The sequence below is a fragment of the Schistocerca americana genome, chromosome 4, assembly GCF_021461395.2.
Source record: "Schistocerca americana isolate TAMUIC-IGC-003095 chromosome 4, iqSchAmer2.1, whole genome shotgun sequence".
In the NCBI taxonomy this organism is placed as follows: Eukaryota; Metazoa; Arthropoda; class Insecta; order Orthoptera; family Acrididae; genus Schistocerca; species Schistocerca americana.
The window spans coordinates 321,355,658-321,376,055 of NC_060122.1; the positions used below are offsets into that span (position 1 = coordinate 321,355,658).

General features: G+C 39.3%; 1 protein-coding gene across 3 annotated transcripts in view; it reads left to right on the forward strand.

Annotated features, from left to right (window-relative positions):
• Window positions 1-20,398, forward strand: part of LOC124612403 (cysteine-rich protein 2-binding protein) — a 227,325-nt gene that overhangs the window by 173,582 nt on the left and 33,345 nt on the right. The window contains exon 11 of one of the 3 annotated variants that reach the window (XM_047140589.1): window positions 16,129-16,275. The exons of the other annotated variants lie outside the window; for them this stretch is intronic. Coding sequence (XP_046996545.1) covers window positions 16,129-16,251 — 123 coding nt within the window. The 3' untranslated portion in view covers window positions 16,252-16,275. The remainder of the gene's footprint in view (window positions 1-16,128; window positions 16,276-20,398) is intronic. 3 annotated transcript variants of the gene reach the window in all.

Sequence of the window (20,398 nt, forward strand, 5' to 3'; positions counted from 1 at the left end):
GCTATGAGCATGACGTCACAACTGTTCACATTAGGTTCGTTTGACCAATTGCCAGCGGTCTGTTGCGCATGCGCATTTGACTCGCGTATATGCAGTGCCTTCTCCCGCTACTTGAAGTTTGGCTGTTAGCTGTATCGGTAGCAGCAGCAAGCAGCCAGATGCAAACGAGAAAATTTTTTCTCGCGCGCCCTAGCTGCCAGATTCACGTTTGCACAGAGTTGTAGTGGGGAGAGGGTTAACCTCCACGTGACACGTGTTTACGTTAAGTGATTTCGCTGCTTCTCTTCGTGTACAGCTCCCAAGTCAAATGAAAACAAAACGGATTTCTGTGGCCGGGAGCTATCAAGTGAATTAAAATACATTCACATAATTACGGAGGGCAGAAATATATTATTAATTTCAGTTTTCTAATTTTATTTTATTTGCCAAGTTAGTAGCAGTTAAGCATTAATCTCCTTGCAGAACAGTGAAGTTATTTTTGCAGGTTTGCTAAAGAAATTTAGCTTTGTTAATCTTTCCGCTGAGGCAATCATTTTATTTGATACGAAGTGTTTCATTCTACAGTATTGGCTAGTTCCAACTTTTCGCTGAATTTCAAGTGCACATTATTATCTTCTGCCATATATGGCATTATGCCATAATAAAGAACCAAAAATGAGATCGTAGAGTACTGGTACTCCATGAAAATTTACATCCCAAAAACCACACTGAAAAGCTTAATATCAGATGGGACCTACTTCATTGTGATTCTGGAAAAAGCCAATTCGCACTTCAATCCGAATTATGCATTTTAGTATGGTTTACGAAATTCCGATGCTCTTTGTAGTACCCTCTGATGCCCTGTTTCTTTTATGTGTAATGTAAGCTCTTTTAGTGCTTTATACAAACGAACTTCCTACACCACTGCAGTTGCACACGCACAATAGTGCCTGTTTTCTGGCGCTCTCTGGAAAAGTAAATCGAACCTATTTCTAACAGTAGAGGTGGGCCAAACGGTTATTTTGGAGTAACCGTTATCACAGTTCCAGTTATTCTTTGATAACCGTTATCGTTAACGGTTATTAATAACTGCCAAGTTATTTTTCGCTAGCGAATACCGATAACTCCGACAGTTAAATAACGACATAGTTGGAATCCATCAGTTTAGTTATCAGTATAACTGCGACTAGTGTGAAATAGCAGGAATGTCGTATGAATCGTGTCATAACCTCAGCTTATTAACTCCGGGTACATTTTAGTTGATGTTAGAACGATTATTAGTGTTTCAGATTATATGTTTGTAGGTTATCGGTCGCTATTAGAAATATTATCTTCGCAGCTGCGACAGAAAGTACGCGGAACTTCGCCAAAGCACTGTTTAAGTAAAATGCTAACAACGTGCGTTTTTAAGTATGAAGTAATATGTAAACTGAGTACTGTAGGTTAAATTCGAAGCTTAATTTCTTGTGCTGCTCACATAATAGAATAAAGTGTACAGCCTTGTAATACAACAAAAAATATACGTAATGTGACAGATTCGTTTACTCCTGTGCTGTAAAAGCTAGTCCTATTGGGGAAAGTGTGAGTACGCTAATCCAAGTTTTATGTCAGATTTGCAAACTGCTCGATTTCTCCCGCGACAGCATGTTTATAACATATGAAGACATGCAGATCGAAAAGGTTGACAGTGTTACATTTCTGGGACTACAACTCGATAATAAATTCAGTTGGGAAGGGCATACCACATTTTTTCATTCTATTATTTCATAAGGGAACATATTCTGTGGTAACTCATCAAACGTAGCAAAAGTTTTTCGCATGTAAAAGCGTGTAATAAAAATCGTTTGTGGTATCAATTCAAGAACATCATGTAGGAACCTGTTCAAGGAACTTTGTATTCTAACCACTGCTTCCTAGTATATTTATTCCTTAATGAAATTTGTTACAAGTATTTCCAACCAATAGCTTAATACATAATATCAGTACTAGAAATGGGAACAGCAATCTACTTAAAGACCTAAAATTACTTACCTTGGTCCAAAAGGGGTCCAATATTCAGGAACATGCATTTTCAATAAGCTGCCAGCAAGTCAGCAACCATTAAAAACTTGGTTTCAGATAAGGCACGGTTTACAGTGTGTTTGAATGACTATTTGATACATAAGTGTCTGATTCCACCCATCATCAATATGCCGGAAATGTCTATTTTAAGTGTGTCTATGACGTCACTACATACACATGGCAACAAACACGAAGATACATATAAATAATACAGTAACATTTCCCACCAAAAATACAATCAAACCAATGGGACAACTGCGGGAAGTTGGGGGTTTTAGGGTGAGGACAAGCTAGTAAAAAAAAACACACCATGATCCCAAAACACAAAATGAAGAACAAAAAGAAAAAAAATACAGCATTCTGCTACACCAACAAAAATCTGCAGGAATCGGACACTTCCCTTGAACAATATAGGTCAACTATAGGTGACCATACCAAAACACCAATACCCACAACTAAAAGTACGAAAATTGGAATCAGACATTTCCCTTGACCTACATAGGTCAACCTCAGATGACGATACTAAAACATCAACACACACAATTATGAAAATGGGAATCGGTCATTATCCGGTGACCTATATAGGTCCACCACAGCTACTGATGCCAAAAAACCAACACCTACAACTGCAAAAAATAAAACCACAATCCCAAAAGTCCACAAATCAATCATCCCTACATAAATTAAATCACATTCAATACTTCATAAATACACAAAACATCACAGCTAGAAAAAAAAAAAAAAATAATTACCACCAGCAAATTCCGGCACTGCAACCTAGATCGACAGCCCCCCCCCCCCCTCCCACACACACACAAAAACCAACTCATAAACACCGTGCCGTAATGACATTCACACACCACAACACCTTTACGTCGAAGCAGACGGGTGGAATCAGACGCTTCCAGTGACCCCTCCTTCTACTCTGTAGATGAATATCGTAACAGAGACTGATAGACCAGCTTAGGTAAAAATTCTGCTATATTTCAGTTTTGACAGCACTTGGTTGCAACAGTCAAGATCGGGTATTCTGTGTACGATAAATTTATTAAAAGTACGTAACTGTGTTTTATTCTGTCAGTGTACCAATTCTGTAAATATTAGCAGTTACTGTGATATATTCACGTATTTTGACAATCTCCTGACAAATGATGAGGATAATAATTATTATATTCCACTGTATTATGTTATACTTTCTGACGTGTTATTTGTCATTCGTGATGGCCAGCGGCTATTTCCGTAGCAGTACGAAAATATTTGTTCGCTCCAGTTACTATCCTCTCTGGCAATATCACCTGGAACTACGGCCTTTAACTAGAGTCACCGAGTCAGGAACGTCTAGACACACAGTTATTCCGTTACCAGCTTCCGGGTTATCTGTGGTGGTAGCCCGATAACTACCAGAGAACTAGAACTACGAGCCAATAACGATAACTGCCAGAGGAGAATACCGGCTCTGACAGTTATTTCCATAGTCGCTCGAATTCATTAGTAACTTTCCTTGTACTACCCGTCCAAGCTAAATTAACACGTAAGGCGGTGGCTTAAGGGAACGACCGTACTTGTTAATGCCTGTACTGCAGCTCCTATCAGCCACGGCTCGGACATTAACTTTATTTAATTGTTTATGCTAAAAGTAACGAAGGCCCACGAAATAGTACACAGTTCTTATCAACAGATGGCGCGCAGTCTCACAGTTATTCCCATGGTCTATAGAACGCCTCCAAATGCGCAGTACGATCTTCGGTCAACAGATGGCGAGAGGCACTGTTGACACTAAACAGTTATTGAAATAACTGCCAGAATCAGAGGAACGGTTATCGCAGTAACCGTTACTTCTCAGTAACCGGTTATTTCTATCAGTTACGTTATTTTTTGCCACCTCTATCTAACAGTCTTCGGATAGTATTGCGAACGGTGGTTAGAAAAGCGTTACTTTCAAAGTAAATTTCTTTTTACGCAAGATGAATTATGTTACCTGTGAAAAAGTGGGATGGATATCTAAATCACAGAGCGTTCGAAACTGAACAGTTTGAGGACCAGCCACCTACAAGAATTTCGAGCCGAGACATTTATGTCATAATTTTAAATTTACTGGCACATTTGTGTGATGTATCTTAAAATATAACACACGCAAAGAAGATCAATATTACATGTGAAAGCTTAGCTTCTGTTGTAGCGTGTTAATCTTAGAGACTAATATCATATGTGAAACCTTAGCTTTTCTTGTAGATATACGGTACTGTGTACATTAATGTAAACCGTTAACTTTTCCTCTTGCGTGTTCGCGCTATGTAACCAGTGATCTTGCTATTGGCTGACTGTAACATGTATCCTATGCTCTGAATAGCTGCTGCCATCGGCTGACGAGATCTCGTGGCTTGAGATATGACTCGCTTACAAAAGGATAGTGGTGGGCAGGAAATCGCGTATCTGTTAGAAATCACAGTGACTGAGAAGTCGCAGATATCACAATAATAACTTTACAGAATCTAACTGCGATTTCAGTCACAGTTAGCAGTCGCAAGTAGTATTTCACATTCAAAGACGTGAGCCATCTATTGGTCGAATTTAGCAATGCTTTCTGCGATTTCAGTGACAAGTCGCAACCAAGAGTCGCAAGTAGCAACTAAAAAGCGCGGTTAACAGTGGCATCTGTTGGCCAAAGTTTGTACTACACTCGTCTCTGCGATTCGCAGTCGAGTCCAACTGCGATTTCCGTGAAAAGTCGCAACTAAGAGTCGCAAGTAGCAACTAAAAAGCGCAGTTAACAGTGCCATCTGTTGCCCAAAGTTCGTACTACGTCCATCTCTGCGGTACGCTATCGAGTCCAACTGCGATTTCCGTGAAAAGTCGCAACTAAGAGTCGCAAGTAGCAACCAAAAAAGCGCAGTTAACAGTGCCATCTGTTGGCGAAAGTTCGTACTACGTCCATCTCTGCGATACGATATCGAGTCTAACTGCGATTTCCGTGACAAGTCGCAACTAAGAGTGGCAAGTAGCAACTAAAAAGCGCAGTTAACATTCTTTTCCTACTGCCATCTGTTGACCAACGTACGTACTTCGTTATGAGAGCCTTGTGCCTCACGAGATCGGTGTGTTGTGTGTGCATATGAAGGACTTATTTCATTAGTGGTACAAGTCCATTTTGAGATACAGAGTCGTAAAGTTAAATGAGCGCTGAAAAATCTGCAGTTGAGATACCAGAAATATTCAAGCATATGGCTTCTTGCTAGAGATGAACCTTTATTTATGTTTGTTTGGATCATTAATTTCAGAAGCATTATAGACAGAAAAGTGGAGGTAATGGACTTCTACCACTATTGAAATAAGCCCTTCACATTATATGACCACATGCACATTCAGCATCAGTTATGGTTGGTCAAACACAGCTGTGACTCTGAAAGTATATTAATAAGAAGCAACATTGCCTTTTTCTCCTGAAAATATCAAGTAACGTAACAAATGTGTTTGATCCTGCTTCCAATATGACAGTTTTGCTTAATACTCCACATGCCTACAGGACTTTGCAATGTTAACACAGAGGAACTCAGACATCTGTATAAGTGTAGTGAAATGAAAACAGTATTATTGGGTCATATGAATACCTCACTTTTGTTCCGACACAGTTCAAGACTCGGGATAAAAGTTTTACACCTTGTGTTCTACATGGCAACTTCACACACAAGAACTTTTTGCTTAAGTAGGACATAAGTAAGCTTTTCTTGTGTTACTTTCAAGTAGTGCACTTAAGCTATTCCTGATTTAAATCGAAGATCTGTACTTCCCACTTTCATATCAACAGCCTCAAAATGCATATTGTAGACTTTGGGATATGTTACAGGTCAGTGTCACACCAAGATTGTGGAGATTGGGGGGGGGGGGGGGGGGGCGGCATGTCACTCTCCAACTATTGTTTACCAGTAAATAAGTGGCGGAAAATTACGGGTATAGGACGGCTTAAACATGTGGAAAATGAGATTTTCATTATTCACTCACTGTATTTAACATTTATTATTCCTTTAAAATCGCACAACAACTTCAATAAAACACAGTTTAATCACTCATCTGCACACTTATTTCACAATTATGTTACTTTTAAACTGCAAAATCTTCTAAGAGCTATCTTGAATCTTCATGAGTCTCTCTCAACAGCCTTGATGTGGATAGATACGTACAGCAACCAGTAATCGGAGTCAGAACTGTGTCTCCAAAATCACAAGGATTATTAAACAATTTTTGCTGTCACTAATTACAAGTAATATAATTGACAGAGTAGATTGCTAAAATTTGCTCTAATGAAAGCCACTCAATGGGGTATATTTCACATTTGCAAGAACGATCTCACTGAAGTAATTAAGTCCATCGAAACACTTAGAAACTAACCTCTCGTCTGACGAAAACGGTCTAAAGACGCAGTGGCAATTTCTCCAGATCTGTTGACAATGATATTTTGAGTTACCACTTTACTGAGTGACTAAAATGTAGTTCGCGTACCTGTGAACATAACAATATGTTAGAATTCATTTTATAAACACGAACTATTACGCTACTGTATGGCTACTTACATATTAATTACACTATTAATATTTTCACAGTTGTTTCTTCAATACAAAATTAAAGCCAACGGAAGAACAAACGTAAAACATCCTTACCAATGACAGGTTTGTTGAGATGCAATTTTCTGTCTGGACAGATGTAACTTTTTCATACGGTGGTAAGTCGCAGAAATTGCAGGAGTCACAGAAGTCGCAGAAGTAGCAGAAATCACAGAAGTCGCAGAAATAGCAGTGGCGGAGGGATACACGACGTAGGTTCCTTAACTGCGACAAATCACAGTTAAGAATAACAGATACTGAAAAGTAGCATTCACAGAAATCACTGATATCGGAAAGTCGCAGTTTAGCCCATCACTACTACAAAAGGACATCGCAACCTCGGTTTCAACGCTCCGCAAACTAACGCTCTTTGTTTGGTGCAATTCGAATTTATACTTTCGTAATACGAAAATATGGAACGTATATGTTGCTGCAAATCAAAGGTCTTTCCAACACTTCTCTCCTTTTTTTAAAATTAAAAGTCTCTCCAAAACTTCTCTGCCCGTCTTTTCTATTTTTTTCCGGGAAGTTCTACGCAATTGTATAAAACGTTAACCATTCAAAGAATTGGTAGGTTTTACAGTTCCGAGGGAAAATCTACGGAAAACCTACTGTCACTTACAACAGAAAAAGTGTATTTTCGCCCGGGAAAAAGCGTATTTTTTAAACGGGATATCCGGGAGAAATCCGGGAATTTTTTATCCTTGTCGCCGTATACACCCTGTGCACAGATCCCTTTCAAAGTTACCAATGATGTTCTGTAACATGCCCCATCATGTGTGGCATTCCTTATTGCTACAACATAGATTGAACATTCTGAGGGGGTTGAAAAATGGCTTAACAACTTGCTCTATTGTTTCCAATTCCTGTACTGAAGTCCCCACAAATAGCAATTTTTGTTTTAGACTTTAAGAACTTTTCATCATTAATTCAAAATTCTCAAATAAATATCTCTGTCACAATTAGATTAAGAGCCACAAGATTTACACAGCTGAATTCCCCACCCGTTTCAGAACAGTATTTGCTAATATCAATTTTTGTGACTCTTGTATCCTCTGTAACAAATATACCAGCCCCACCATTTTTGCCATTTCCCTGATGCATTACATCTGCAGCAACATATCACTAAGGAATAAAGAAATCTACCTCATTACTTTTCAGCCAGTGCTCTGATACTCATATGCCATCTATTTTCTCATTAGTGCAGAAACTGCCATATAAATTCACATGCATCATAGTTAGTGTTTTGTTAATGTGAGAATGTTTTTCAGTCATATTTACAGTATTCAGTGTCATGTTCTATCCTGTGTCCTGGTGAGGTGCCAAAAATCCTTGAGAAACACAGGTTTCCTGCACCTCACAGGCTGTTTTCTCCTCAAATGTAAAACAAAATGACAATTGAAGATGGGGCCAGTGTAAGTGTGTTCTGATTATTTAAAATAACCAGAGAAACATGAAATATAAAAAATAATATAAAATAGTGATGATACTAATCAGCTGAATAATTTTAGGTGATGTATTCTACTTCATGATATTGGCAAACCAAGTACAAGTCACACTGAAGAAAATACCAGAAGTAATTTTTGACTAATGGTCTGGCATATGATTTGGTTAGTGCAGTTTCTACTGCTTACAATGTTTGGTGATGAAAAATCTGAAAGAATAAAACATAGAACAGTGTAAAACACCAGTGATTACCATATGAATTTCAAATTGGGATGTTTGTATCTTGTGGAAACGTAGCAGTAGGACTTTGAGGCTAGCTTTTGTGAATCAGTGTCTTGAGTATTGGAAAACTAACTTTTTCTGGGGAAACTGGAAACAGCATCAGCAAATGATAAAGGGAGTATTATTTTTCAATAGGATAACCGTGAGCAGGTGAGAAGAGAAGCTTCTGGAGTTTCATTGTTAAAAGAAGAGTGCAATTTACAGGCCATCTACATAAAGGATTCCTGAACACAATCATAGAGGGGTATGTCGAGGGAAAAAGACCAAGAGGAGGTACATGGATCAAATCGTGAAAGATGTGGGATGTAACACCTATAAAGAAATGAAGAGAAAAGCTGAAAGACGCACAGAATGGAGACATGCTGCCATTGTAGCTGTTGCAAACCAATCCTTGGATTGACCACTACAGAAGAAGAAAGGATAACCGTGACTCATTAGGTGGAATAAGTGCTCAGATTCTGTTTCTTGGGATGGAAATATTATTTAGTTGCCTGTCTGAAAAAAACAGACCTTTTTGATTATTCACAGCTGTACATAATAATTCAAAATTTATTCGCTAACTGCGAATTATTTGACGTCAGTTACATTAGGTATAGATGTATTACCTAATAGTGACAGGTGATAATTTGCCCCAGATTGGGACTCTATTTCGGATTTCCCACTTACTGTGAACAGTCGCTTTAACCACTTCAGTTATCTGTGCATGCTCCCCAGGCCAATACAAACCTTCATATGTCACATTGTCTACATCCTTATGCCATGTCCACTACATTCATCACCTAATGCTTGCCAACATTATTAATTCTTGTACCATGGATAATGAGACTAAAAGGAATTGAGAATAATGTTGTTATCATCATATGCCATTTGGAGAGCATGCACAGATAGCCGAGGTTATTAAGGCCACCTCTCACAATAAGCGGGAAATCCGGGTTCAAGAATTGCAAACATTTTGCACCATTTTAGATTGTCAATAAGTTTGTCTAGGCTGACAAGTCCTATGGAGGATCCTTGATTTTTTTCTTAAGTCTTGCCTCCATTATCAGGCACAATGCCAGAGCTGTCCCTCTGGTGCCTTTACCTTTTTGAAAGCCAAACTGAATGTCATCCTGAGCTGTTTAGGTGAGTGTGTGTGATAGTCCTTAATTTATCTGCCTTTGCTATCTTTGGGATTTTGAGGATGATATATTTTCAAAAGTCTTACGGTATGTCTCCAGTGTCTCATATTCTACACACCTATTTCACTAATTGCCTAGTTGCTACTTCTTCTGAATGTTCACGTTGCTTAGCCATCAGCGTCACTTTGAATTCTTACCAAAGGGCAGTGCCTAGTAAATATACAGTGGCATGATAATATTTTAATGGTTGCACCTTTTAATGTAATTTTACCTGTCATTATGTCTTATGTAATATCTGTATGTGCATATGATTACCACTCTCTTAGTTTATTTATTTATCGACAAAACATTAATAAGAATGATGTGTTTGTCTTTCATAGCAATGTCAATAGATTACACTGCTTCTTCTATTGTTTTGTAAGTTTGTTTATTTTATTTTAACATAAATGACTACTTTCCTGATGCTTGAAATGATTTAACTTCTTATGTACTCGTATGTGGTCTACGAGAACTTAATAAGCAAATTTTATACAGTTCTTGTGAAGAGTTTGCCATTGGCTGGTGATAATGTAATCCATAGCCGGCACATGAATTGCACATTATTTAAGCCGTGGCTCCACAGCCATCAGTCACTGTGTACGATCGTGGTAACATGAGAAAACCGAGAAGCCACCAGCACCAGCCATAGGGGGGCCAAAAATTCTGAAGAAGCCTTTAACATAAGCTGAAACCAGTAAATAAACAAATATTATTGCGATTTTAACTGAAATATAGCATCAAGTTGGTCATCAGTCTTCTGACTGGTTTGATGCGGCCTGCCACGAATTCCTCTCCTGTGCTAACCTCTTCATCTCAGAGTTGCACTTGCTTCCTACGTCCTCTATTATTTGCTGGATGTATTCCAATCTCTGTCTTCCTCTACAGTTTTTGCCTTCTACAGCTCCAGTGTTTTCCACATATTCCTTTCCTCTCCAATTCTGTGCAGAACCGCCTCATTCCTTACCTTATCAGTCCACCTAATTTTCAACATTTGTCTGTAGCACAACATCTCAAATGCTTCGATTCTCTTCTGTTCCAGTTTTCCCACAGTACATGTTTCACTACCATACAGTGCTGTACTCCAGATGTACATTCTCAGAAATTTCTTCCTCAAATCAAGCCCAATATTTGATATTAGTAGACTTCTCTTGCCAGGAATGCCCTTTTTGTTCATTCCATTCAGCAGATCATGTAATTCTTCTTCACTTTCACTCAGGATAGCAATGTCATCATCAAATCATATCATTGATATCCTTTCATGTTAAATTTTAATTCCACTCCTGAAACTTTCTTTTATTTCCATCATTGCTTCCTTGATGTACAGAGTGAACAGCACGGGCGAAAGGCTACATCCTTGTCTTACACCCTTTTTAATACAAGCACTTCATTCTTGGTCATCCACTCTTATCATTCCCTCTTGGCTGTTTTACATATTGTATATCACCTGTCTCTCCCTGTAGCTTACCTCTACTTTTCTCGGAATTTCGAACATCTTGCACCATTTTACATTGTCGAACACTTTTTCCAGGTCGACAAATCCTATGAAGGTGTCTTGATTTTTCTTTAGTCTTGCTTCCATTATTAACCGCAAAGTCAGAATTACCTTTCTCGTGCCTTTACCTTTCCTAAAGCCAAACTGATCGTCACCTAGCCCATCCTCAATTTTCTTTTCCATTCTTCTGAATATTATTCTTGTAAGCGACTGGGATGCATGAGCTGTTAAGCTGATTGTGCAGTAATTCTCACACTTGTCAGCTCTTGCCGTCTTTGGAATTGTGTGGATGATGCTTTTCCAAAAGTCAGATGGTATGTCGCCAGACTCATACATTTGTGAATAGTTGTTTTGTTGCCACTTCCCCCAATGATTTTAAAAATTCTGATGGAATGTTATCTTTCCCTTCTGCCTTATTTGACCTTAAGTCCTCCAAAGCTCTTTTAAATTCTGATTCTAATACTGGATCCCCTCTCTCTTCTAAATCGACTCCTGTTTCTTCTTCTATCACATTAGATAAATCTTCCCCATCATACAGGCTTTTATTCTTTCCACCTATCTGCTCTCTCCTCTGCATTTAACAGTGGAATTCCCATTGCACTGGTAATGGTATGATGCTTGCTTTTAATATGCCCGGAGGTTGTTTTGACTTTCCTGTATGCTGAGTCTGTCCTTCCGACAATCATTTCTTTTTCGATGTCTTCACATTTTTCCTGCAGCCATTTTGTCTGAGCTTCCCTGCACTTCCTGTTTGTTACATTCCTCAGCGACTTGTATTTCTGTATTCCTTAGTTTCCTGGAACATTTTTGTACTTTCTCCATTCATCGATGAATTGAAGTATTTCTTCTGTTACCCATGGTTTCTTTGCAGTTACCTTCTTTGTACCTATGTTTTCCTTCCCAACTTCTGTGATGACCCTTTTTAGAGATGTCAATTCCTCTTCAACTGTACTGCCTACTGAGCTATTCCTTATTGCTGTATGTATAGCCTTAGAGAACTTCAAGCATATCTCATCATTCCTTAGTACTTCTGTATCCCACTTCTTTGCGTATTGTTTCTTTCTGACTAATGTCTTAAACTTCAGCCTACTCTTCATCACTACTATATTGGGATCTGAGTCTATGTCTGCCCCTGGGTACATCTTACAATCCAGTATCTGATTTTGGAATCTGTCTGACCATGCGGCCTTTTCCAAGTAGACCTCCTCCTCTTGTGGTTCTTGAACAGAGTATTCGCTATTACTAGCTGAAACTTGTTACAGAACTTGATTAGTCTTTCTCCTCTATTATTCCTTGCCCAACCCATATTATCCTGTAATCTTTTCTTCTACTCTTTCCCCTACAAATGCATTCCAGTCGCCCATGACTGTTAGATTTTCATCTCCCTTTACTTACTGTATTACCCTTTCAATATCCTCATACACTTTCTCAATCTCTTCAACTTCAGCTTGCGACATCGGCATGTATACCTGAACTATCATTGTCGATGTTGATTTGTCGTCGATTCTAATAAGAACAACCCTGTCACTGAACTGTTCACAGTAACACACTGTCCTGCCTTACTATTCATAATGAATCCTACTCCCGTTATACCATTTTCTTTTGCTGTTGATATTACCCTACACTCATTTGACCAGAAATCCTTGTCTTCTTTCCACTTCACGCCACTGACCTCTACTATATCTAGGCTGAGCTTTCACATTTCCCTTTTCAGATTTTCTAGTTCCCTTATCACGTTCAAGCTTCTGACATTCCACGCCTTGACTCTTAAAATGTTATTTTTCTGTTGATTATTCAGTCTTCTTCTCATGGTAACCACCCCCTTGGTAGTCCCCTCCTGGAGATCTGAATGGGGGACTATTCCAGAATCTTTTGCCAATGGAGAGACCATCATGACACTTTTCAATTACAGATTTTAATCTCAATTAGAGATGAAGAGATCATCATGAGGCAGTTCAAATGCAGACACTAATCATACGTTATAGATACACAATATTTGTTATTGAAGGTGTCATGTTATAAAGATGGATGAATGTAAACAGAAAAAGGAGATATAAAAAAGATTTGCTGCTGCAGCCAATAATAAATTCTGAATCCACTGCATTGTGACACTTGGTAAATTCACTTTCTGTTCATATTGGACTTTTTTAAAAAACAGATTTTTGTCCTGAAGCTAAATTCACTTTCTATTCATATTGGACTTTTTTTTACAGATTTTTGTCGTGAAGCTACATGTGGTGCTTTGTATACATTTTAACATGCTCTGATTAAGTGCAGCGTCAGAGATTACTTGTACGTTTAAAGAAACCTATCCTTGACAATTCCTAAATCTCTCTGCACTTCCACAACGTGATCTCATGGGGATATGGTAGTCAATAGTGCTTAATTAACCAGATAAACATGCTACCGATATTTGACAAAAGTCAGACTGGGTTTTCTCAAGTCATTTTCTCCATAGGTGTTTTGATGAATTCTTTCTTCTGTGAGGCAGTGCAGGCCGATACCTTGTGGACAGCAGTGCAAGCTGTTTCTGCATCTGTCTTAAACAAATCACCAACCACCATTTGAAAGCTTCCTGAGGCATGAAATTGTAATATTAAAATTAGCATCTACATTGAAATCAGTGGCTGGTTTCTTGTGCTTGGTTTTAGCAGATACTTTCTCATTCTGTTTTCTCAACCTTAGTTCTAACTGCTGCACATTATTTTTGTATAAGCGAAACCTCAGCTTAAATGGTATTAAAATTCCAAAATTGGATTCGTTCCTTTGTCATAATCAGTAGATACACTGGAATACGTACTTATTTGAAAGTAAACAATATAATTCACATCGCGTAGACTCACACAATGTTGCTCACCACATAGACCAGTAGCCCAGAATGCTCAAAGTTCATGGAACTCTTGTTTTATTTCCAATTGATGCTACTTTCTCTACTATAGTGATAATTGCAACAACACTATGTTTTGAAAATTTATTGTGCTTTCTGTTTTTATAATCTGTGACAGCAAATGGCATATTGTTTAAGCATAATCAAGTGGTAGAAATTTTGAGGTTAGACCTTTAGATCTCGTTTGGAATGATGGGTCTTGCTACCTGTCGTACCTATGGAGAATTTATTAATCGTAGCGGTATGAGTTAGGCATTGATAGCAGTAACGTACCAACTGAAAAGTGTTTCATCTGATCAATATTACAAAGAGAGTTCACAATAAGTGGAAGCAGGAGAATATAGACGAAGCTTTGCTGAAACATTGGCATGATGAAATTAGAGTTAATGAAGCATGTAGAAGATATGATATATGAGTACCAAAGTAATCTTAATTTGAAGGGTTTAGATAAAATATCATAATTTGGAAGATGTAATGATATGATAGCAGAAGTGGAAGATGAATTAGCACAGCATATGATTAATTTAGAGTCTGGTTTCTTCGGAGTAATTACTACTGAATTAAGGAAACTTGTGTAACAACTTGCTGGGAAATATCATCTACCACTTCACTTCAATAAAGTAAATTGGTATTACAGGTTTTTGAAAGATCATCCAGCTTTGTCCTGTTCCATAAGCAATATCAGTGGAACAAAGGAAGGTATTTTAATAGAGAGCGTGTTAATGCATTCTTTGATGAATATGAGGAAATACTCGAACATGAGTTTACTGCTGACGAAATACATAATGTGGATGAAACTGCACTATTCGCAGTGGAGAAGGGAGTATTATGGTGACGTGTATGTGCAAGGAACTGACTGAGTTTTGAACCTGAGATCCTCTGCACTGGGCACCCTGCTGAGACAATGTAGGGTAAAGTTGTACCACAGCCCAAGTCGCACTCCATTAATGTCTGTGCCCACATTTCTAAACACTGACCTCCAGTCAGTGATGTTTATACGATCGGCACAAAGTGATATAAAGAATAAATAAATAAAAAGGTGAGCTGTAGCATAGGAGTCACATTCCACATTTGCAGAAAATTACTAAAAGCTTCGAAGAGAAACTTTAAAAAGATGGGTAACGAGTAAACATGAGGAGATTATTACTTATGTTTATCACTTTCTTAGTACAAAAGTTAACACTTCTTCCACCTGTCGGCTTTCCCTCTGCTCATTAGTGGTTTACCATATGAGCTCTTGATATTCATACAGGCGGTTCTCTTTTCTCCAAAGGTCTCTCTACTTTTTCTGTAGGCAGCATCTATCTCACGCTTAGTGATATATGCTTCTACATCCATACATTTCTCCTCTATCTATGCCCACTTTTTCATTTCCTATCGATCTCATTTTTGAGAATTTTGTATTCCTTTTTGCCTGCTTCATTTACTGCGTTTTTATATTTTCTCCTTTCATCAATTAAATTCAATATCTCTTGTGTTACCCAAGGGTTTCTAATAGCCCTCATCTTTTTACCTGCTTGATCCTCTGCTGACTTCACTATTTCATCTCTCACAACTATCCATTCTTCTCATACTGGATTTCTTTCCTCTGTTCTCATCAGTCGTTCCCTAATGCTCCCTCTGAAACACTCTACAACCTCTAGTTCTTTCAATTTATCCAGGTTCCATCTCCTTAAATTCCTACCTTTCTGCAGTTTCTTCAGTTTTAACCTACTGTTCATAACCAATAATTTGTGGCCAGAGTCCACACCTGTCCCTGGAAATGTCTTACAATTTAAAACCTGGTTCCTAAATCTCTGTCTTACCATTATATAATCAATCTGAAACCTTCCAGTGTCTCCAGGACTCTTCCACATATACAACCTTCTTTCATGATTCTTAACCAAGTGTTAGCAATAATTAAGTTATGCTCTGTGCAAAATTCTACCAGGCGGCTTCCTCTTCCATTCCTTACCCCCATTCCATATTCACCTACAACATTTCCTTCTCTTCCTTTTCCTACTATTGACTCCCAGTCCCCCATGACTATTAAATTTTCATCTCCCTTAAAAAAAAAAAAATTAACACTCCTCTTGGTAGTTCCAATATAATGTCATCTGGTTGTGATAGCCTTCTTTCAGAAGACTCTACGGGGAGGATTTCTCAAAATCAGTCAGACGTTTTGAATTTTTTACGTAAGAAGAGAGCACATTTAATTTGTACTTTAACCTTCTTGTTACATTATAGAGACTCATCTTCTATACCAAACTTTCTAAAGCTGAAGAGGATGTTCCGGACAGCTCGGGTCATCGGATTTCTGATTGTACAGAAAGAGCACTACTCCAAGAAAGGATAGATTACACAAGATGAGAAATGGATTCTGTTGACCGTAATGTACTGAAACTGCATTTGTTCCTTGCTAGTAAGGTACAGATAGATTTGTGGAATAAAATACATTACCTTACGTTTACATCTATGGAAGCTCGATGGAAATGACTACTAATAGACACAAGGAAAAGTTCAGAAAGTTACAAGCTAATGTAGCAGCACAAGCAATATAGTTATGTCTGATAGTGTTGTTAACAAGTCGGAGATAATGTTATTTCAAAACAAGATTTCTGTCCTTACAAAAGGAGGAAACTGTGCTATAACACCTGTGAGAGTACCAGTTGAAGATATTATCGTGAGTATAGAAGCAGGTATACGAAATTTCCCCAAGGAAACAAAATTCATAAAATAGATTTTCCTTTGAGACCCATAGTTAGTGTCATCAATTCTCCCACGTACAAAATAGCGAGATATGTGGGCAACTCGTTTACAACTGTATATTGGGAATACTGACTCGTGTATAAAAGACTCTAGTCATTTTGTTGAGAAACTTTAAGTACTAATTCTGGCTCCTGAAGATATTCTTGTAAGTTTTTACATAGTGTCCTTATTCACTATGGTTCCAGTTAACGAAGTTATGATTTTCATAATGGATATTTTTACAGGATATTTGACTGCTCTTTTTAGACATTGCCTTACTTTGAGTCAGTTCCAGTGGGGCGATGAATCTTATGAGCAACTAGATGGTGTAGCAAAAGTCCTGCAAAGCTCCTGCAATTGCTAATTTCTATATGGAGAAATTCGAACAATCAGCTCTGGACAAAGCAAATAAGAAACTATGTTGCTAGTATTGGTTTGTAGATGACACGTTTGTGGTTTGGTCCTATGGTAGAAAGGCTTTGGACGAATTCTTTGATCACCTAAATACAATTAATCCAAAAATCCAGTTCACCATGGACATGGAAAATGATAACAGAATATCTTTCTTGGATGTTTCAGTTATGAGACGGTCCGATGGAAGTTTGGGATATAAAGTTTTATGGAAAGTAACACATACCGACAGATATTTGCATAAAAACTCTAGTCACCGTCTAGAACAAAAGAGAGGTGTCATTAAAAGTCTTGTTGATAGAGCCGAACAGATATGCACATTGGAACACCTGGATGCTGAAATAAAACATCTGAAGCAGGCCTTCGAGAAAAATGGCTACTCAGGGAAAGAGATAAAGAGAATTTTATGACTAAGAAACAGAAGACCGAAGGACAAGGACGAACCACAACAATGGAAAAGCATAGTTTCCCTCCATTTTATTAAAAAAAAGTAACAAATCAGATGTGTAAGATTTTTATAGAAACATGACGTCAGACTGGTCTTTAGACCAACAAAGAAAATAAGTCAGCTACTCCGATCTGTGAAGGGTAAACGCCTTACTCTGTCAGCATTTGGTGTATACAAAATTCCATGTACGTGTGGTAAAGTTTATATTGGAACTACCAAGAGGAGCGTAAATACACGACTCGTTTTAAGAAAGATGGCACACCAGATTTTACGTTCCAATCTCTGTTTTTTAACATTTTAGACGTGCATCACGGTTTCACTGTCGTTTATACTGATGGCTCGAAACAGGAGACTTCCCTAGGCTGTTCTGTGGTGTTCCCTGATCGTGTCACCCGGATTCGCCTCCCTGCTGAATATACCGTTTTCGCAGCGGAGCTCCACGCGATCCTGAAGGCACTGGAGCAGATGCATCGTGTTCGGGGCGATCGATTTCTTCTCTGCTCCGATTCTCTTAGTGCCTTACAATCGCTGCAGAGCCTATACCCGACTGAGGCGATGGTCCAGTTGATACATGACCAACTGTACTTGCTCCAACAGCGGGGTAAAGAGGTATCCTTCTGCTGGGTGCCTGGTCATGTCGGCATATGGGGCAATGAACAGGCTGATCGGGCTGCCAAGGAGGCCTGCAGAGAGCAGGATGTGGTCCAGTGTCCTATCCCCTTGCAGTCAGTCATCGCTGCACTCCATAGGAAGTGCATGGAGTTGTGGGAGGCCGAATGGCTGGCGGTGTCGGCCAATAAACTGCGGTCGGTAAAGTCAACCACTCGGCCGTGGCGTTCCTCCTGTCGGTTGCTCAGGCGGGAAGAGGTGGCCCTCACACGTCTGCGGATTGGGCACTGTCCTGTGACGCATAGCTATTTATTACGGCGGGAGGATCCTCCGTTTTGTGCCACTTGTGGTGTGCACATCTCTGTCCGGCACATTTTAATCGACTGTATTTTATACCGTGATGCAAGGGCAGAAGCACAGGTTGTTGGGGATCTCCCTTGTATTTTAGCTGACGATGAGACGTGTGTGGCAAGGGTTTTTAAGTTTTGTGATGTGTCTGGACTCTGGCCTAAACTTTTAGGCTGGAGGTTTTAGTGTGTTGCAGAGTGGCTGACTCCTCCCTTTTTTCCTTGTGGTCAGCCAGCCACTTCCATCTGCTCCAATGTTTTAGCTCTCTCTACCATTTTCTTCCTGTATTGTCCACGTTTTACTGCTGACGCCCTGCATCATCCCACACTTCAGTGTGGGTGAGCCCATTTTTTCGATGATTGTTCCCCGTGTTCTCTGTTCCGTTTTATGTCCCTGTTCTGAGGTTTTCTTTTTTCTTGACACCCGTCTCACTATGATGCTGCACGGGCGCTGAAGACCTTGCTGTCGTGCGCCCACAAACACCTCTACTACTACTACTACTAAAAGAGCACAAAAGTCTGCCGACTAGGAAAAATTGAGAAATCAGCTGTAGCAGAGCATGCTCTTCAGTCAGCAAACCACAAAGTGAAGTTTTCTGAAACAGAGATTTTATCTACAACATCAAATATCATCCATGACTATATAGAGAAACCATTGAAATTTATAAGCATCAGGATAATTTTAATAGGAAAGAGGGGGGGGGGGGGGGGCTCTGAGGTTGTCCAGCGCAGTCCTGGACGAAACATGAGGAACAGAAGAGTTTCTTGGGCCATGACCTCACATCCTGTAAGGTTTACCAGCAGCTATCCATTTCCCTTTTTAAATTTTCTAACCCACCTGCCCAATTAAGGAATCTGACATTCCAATGCCAGTTTTGTTTCTCTCCATAATGACGTCGTCCTGAGTGGCCCCTGCCCAGAGATCCGACTGGGGGACTATTTTACCCAAGAGGACACCATCGTCATTTAACCATACAGTAAAGCTGCATGCCCTCAGGAAAAAATACGGCTGTAATTTCCCCTTGCTTTCAGCTGTTCACAGTACCAGCACAGCAGTACTGTTTTGCTTGATGTTACAAGGCCAGATCAGACAATCATGCAGATTGTTGTCCCTGCAACTACTGAAAAGGCTGATGCCCCTCTTCAGGAACCACACATTTCTCTGGCCTCTCCACAGATACCCCTCCATTATGGTAGCACCTACGGTATGGCTGTCTGTATTGCTGAGGCACACAAGGCTCCCCACCAATGGCAAGGTCCATGGTTGGCGGGGAGGGAGGAGGGGAACTTTTGCTACATATAGCAAAAACAAAATTGTAAATATCTGCTCTGACGACTCTTAGGAGGCACACACTGTTTATAAATTTGCCCCATCATGTGGATCCAACAACTGCTGAAGTATTGAGCCATGCTTCTTCTATAGCCGTCCACTGTGAAGGACTTGCCGGTGCAGGATTTTGTACATGAACTGACCTCTCATCTCATAAATGTCCAATGGGATTCATGTTGGGTCACCTGGGTGGCCAAATCATTCGCTCGAATTGTCAAGAATGTTCTTCAAACCACTCGTGAACAATTGTGGTCCAGTGACATGGTGCATTGTCGACCATAAAAATTCCATTGTTGATTGGGAAATTGAAATCCTTTAATGGCTGCAAATGTTATCCAAGTAATGGAACATAATCATTTCCAGTCCATGATTTGTTCAGTTGGACTAGAGGACCTAGTCTGTCACATGTAAACACAGCCCACCCATTATGGAGCCATCACTATGTTTCACAGTGCCTTGTTGACAACTTTACTCCATGGCTTCTTGCGGTCTGTGCCACACTCGAACCATACCATCAGATCCTACCAACTGAAACAGGGGACTCCTCTGACAAGGCCACGGTTTTCCAGTCATCTATTGTCCAATTGATATGGTAATGAACACAGGAGATACGCCACAAGTGAT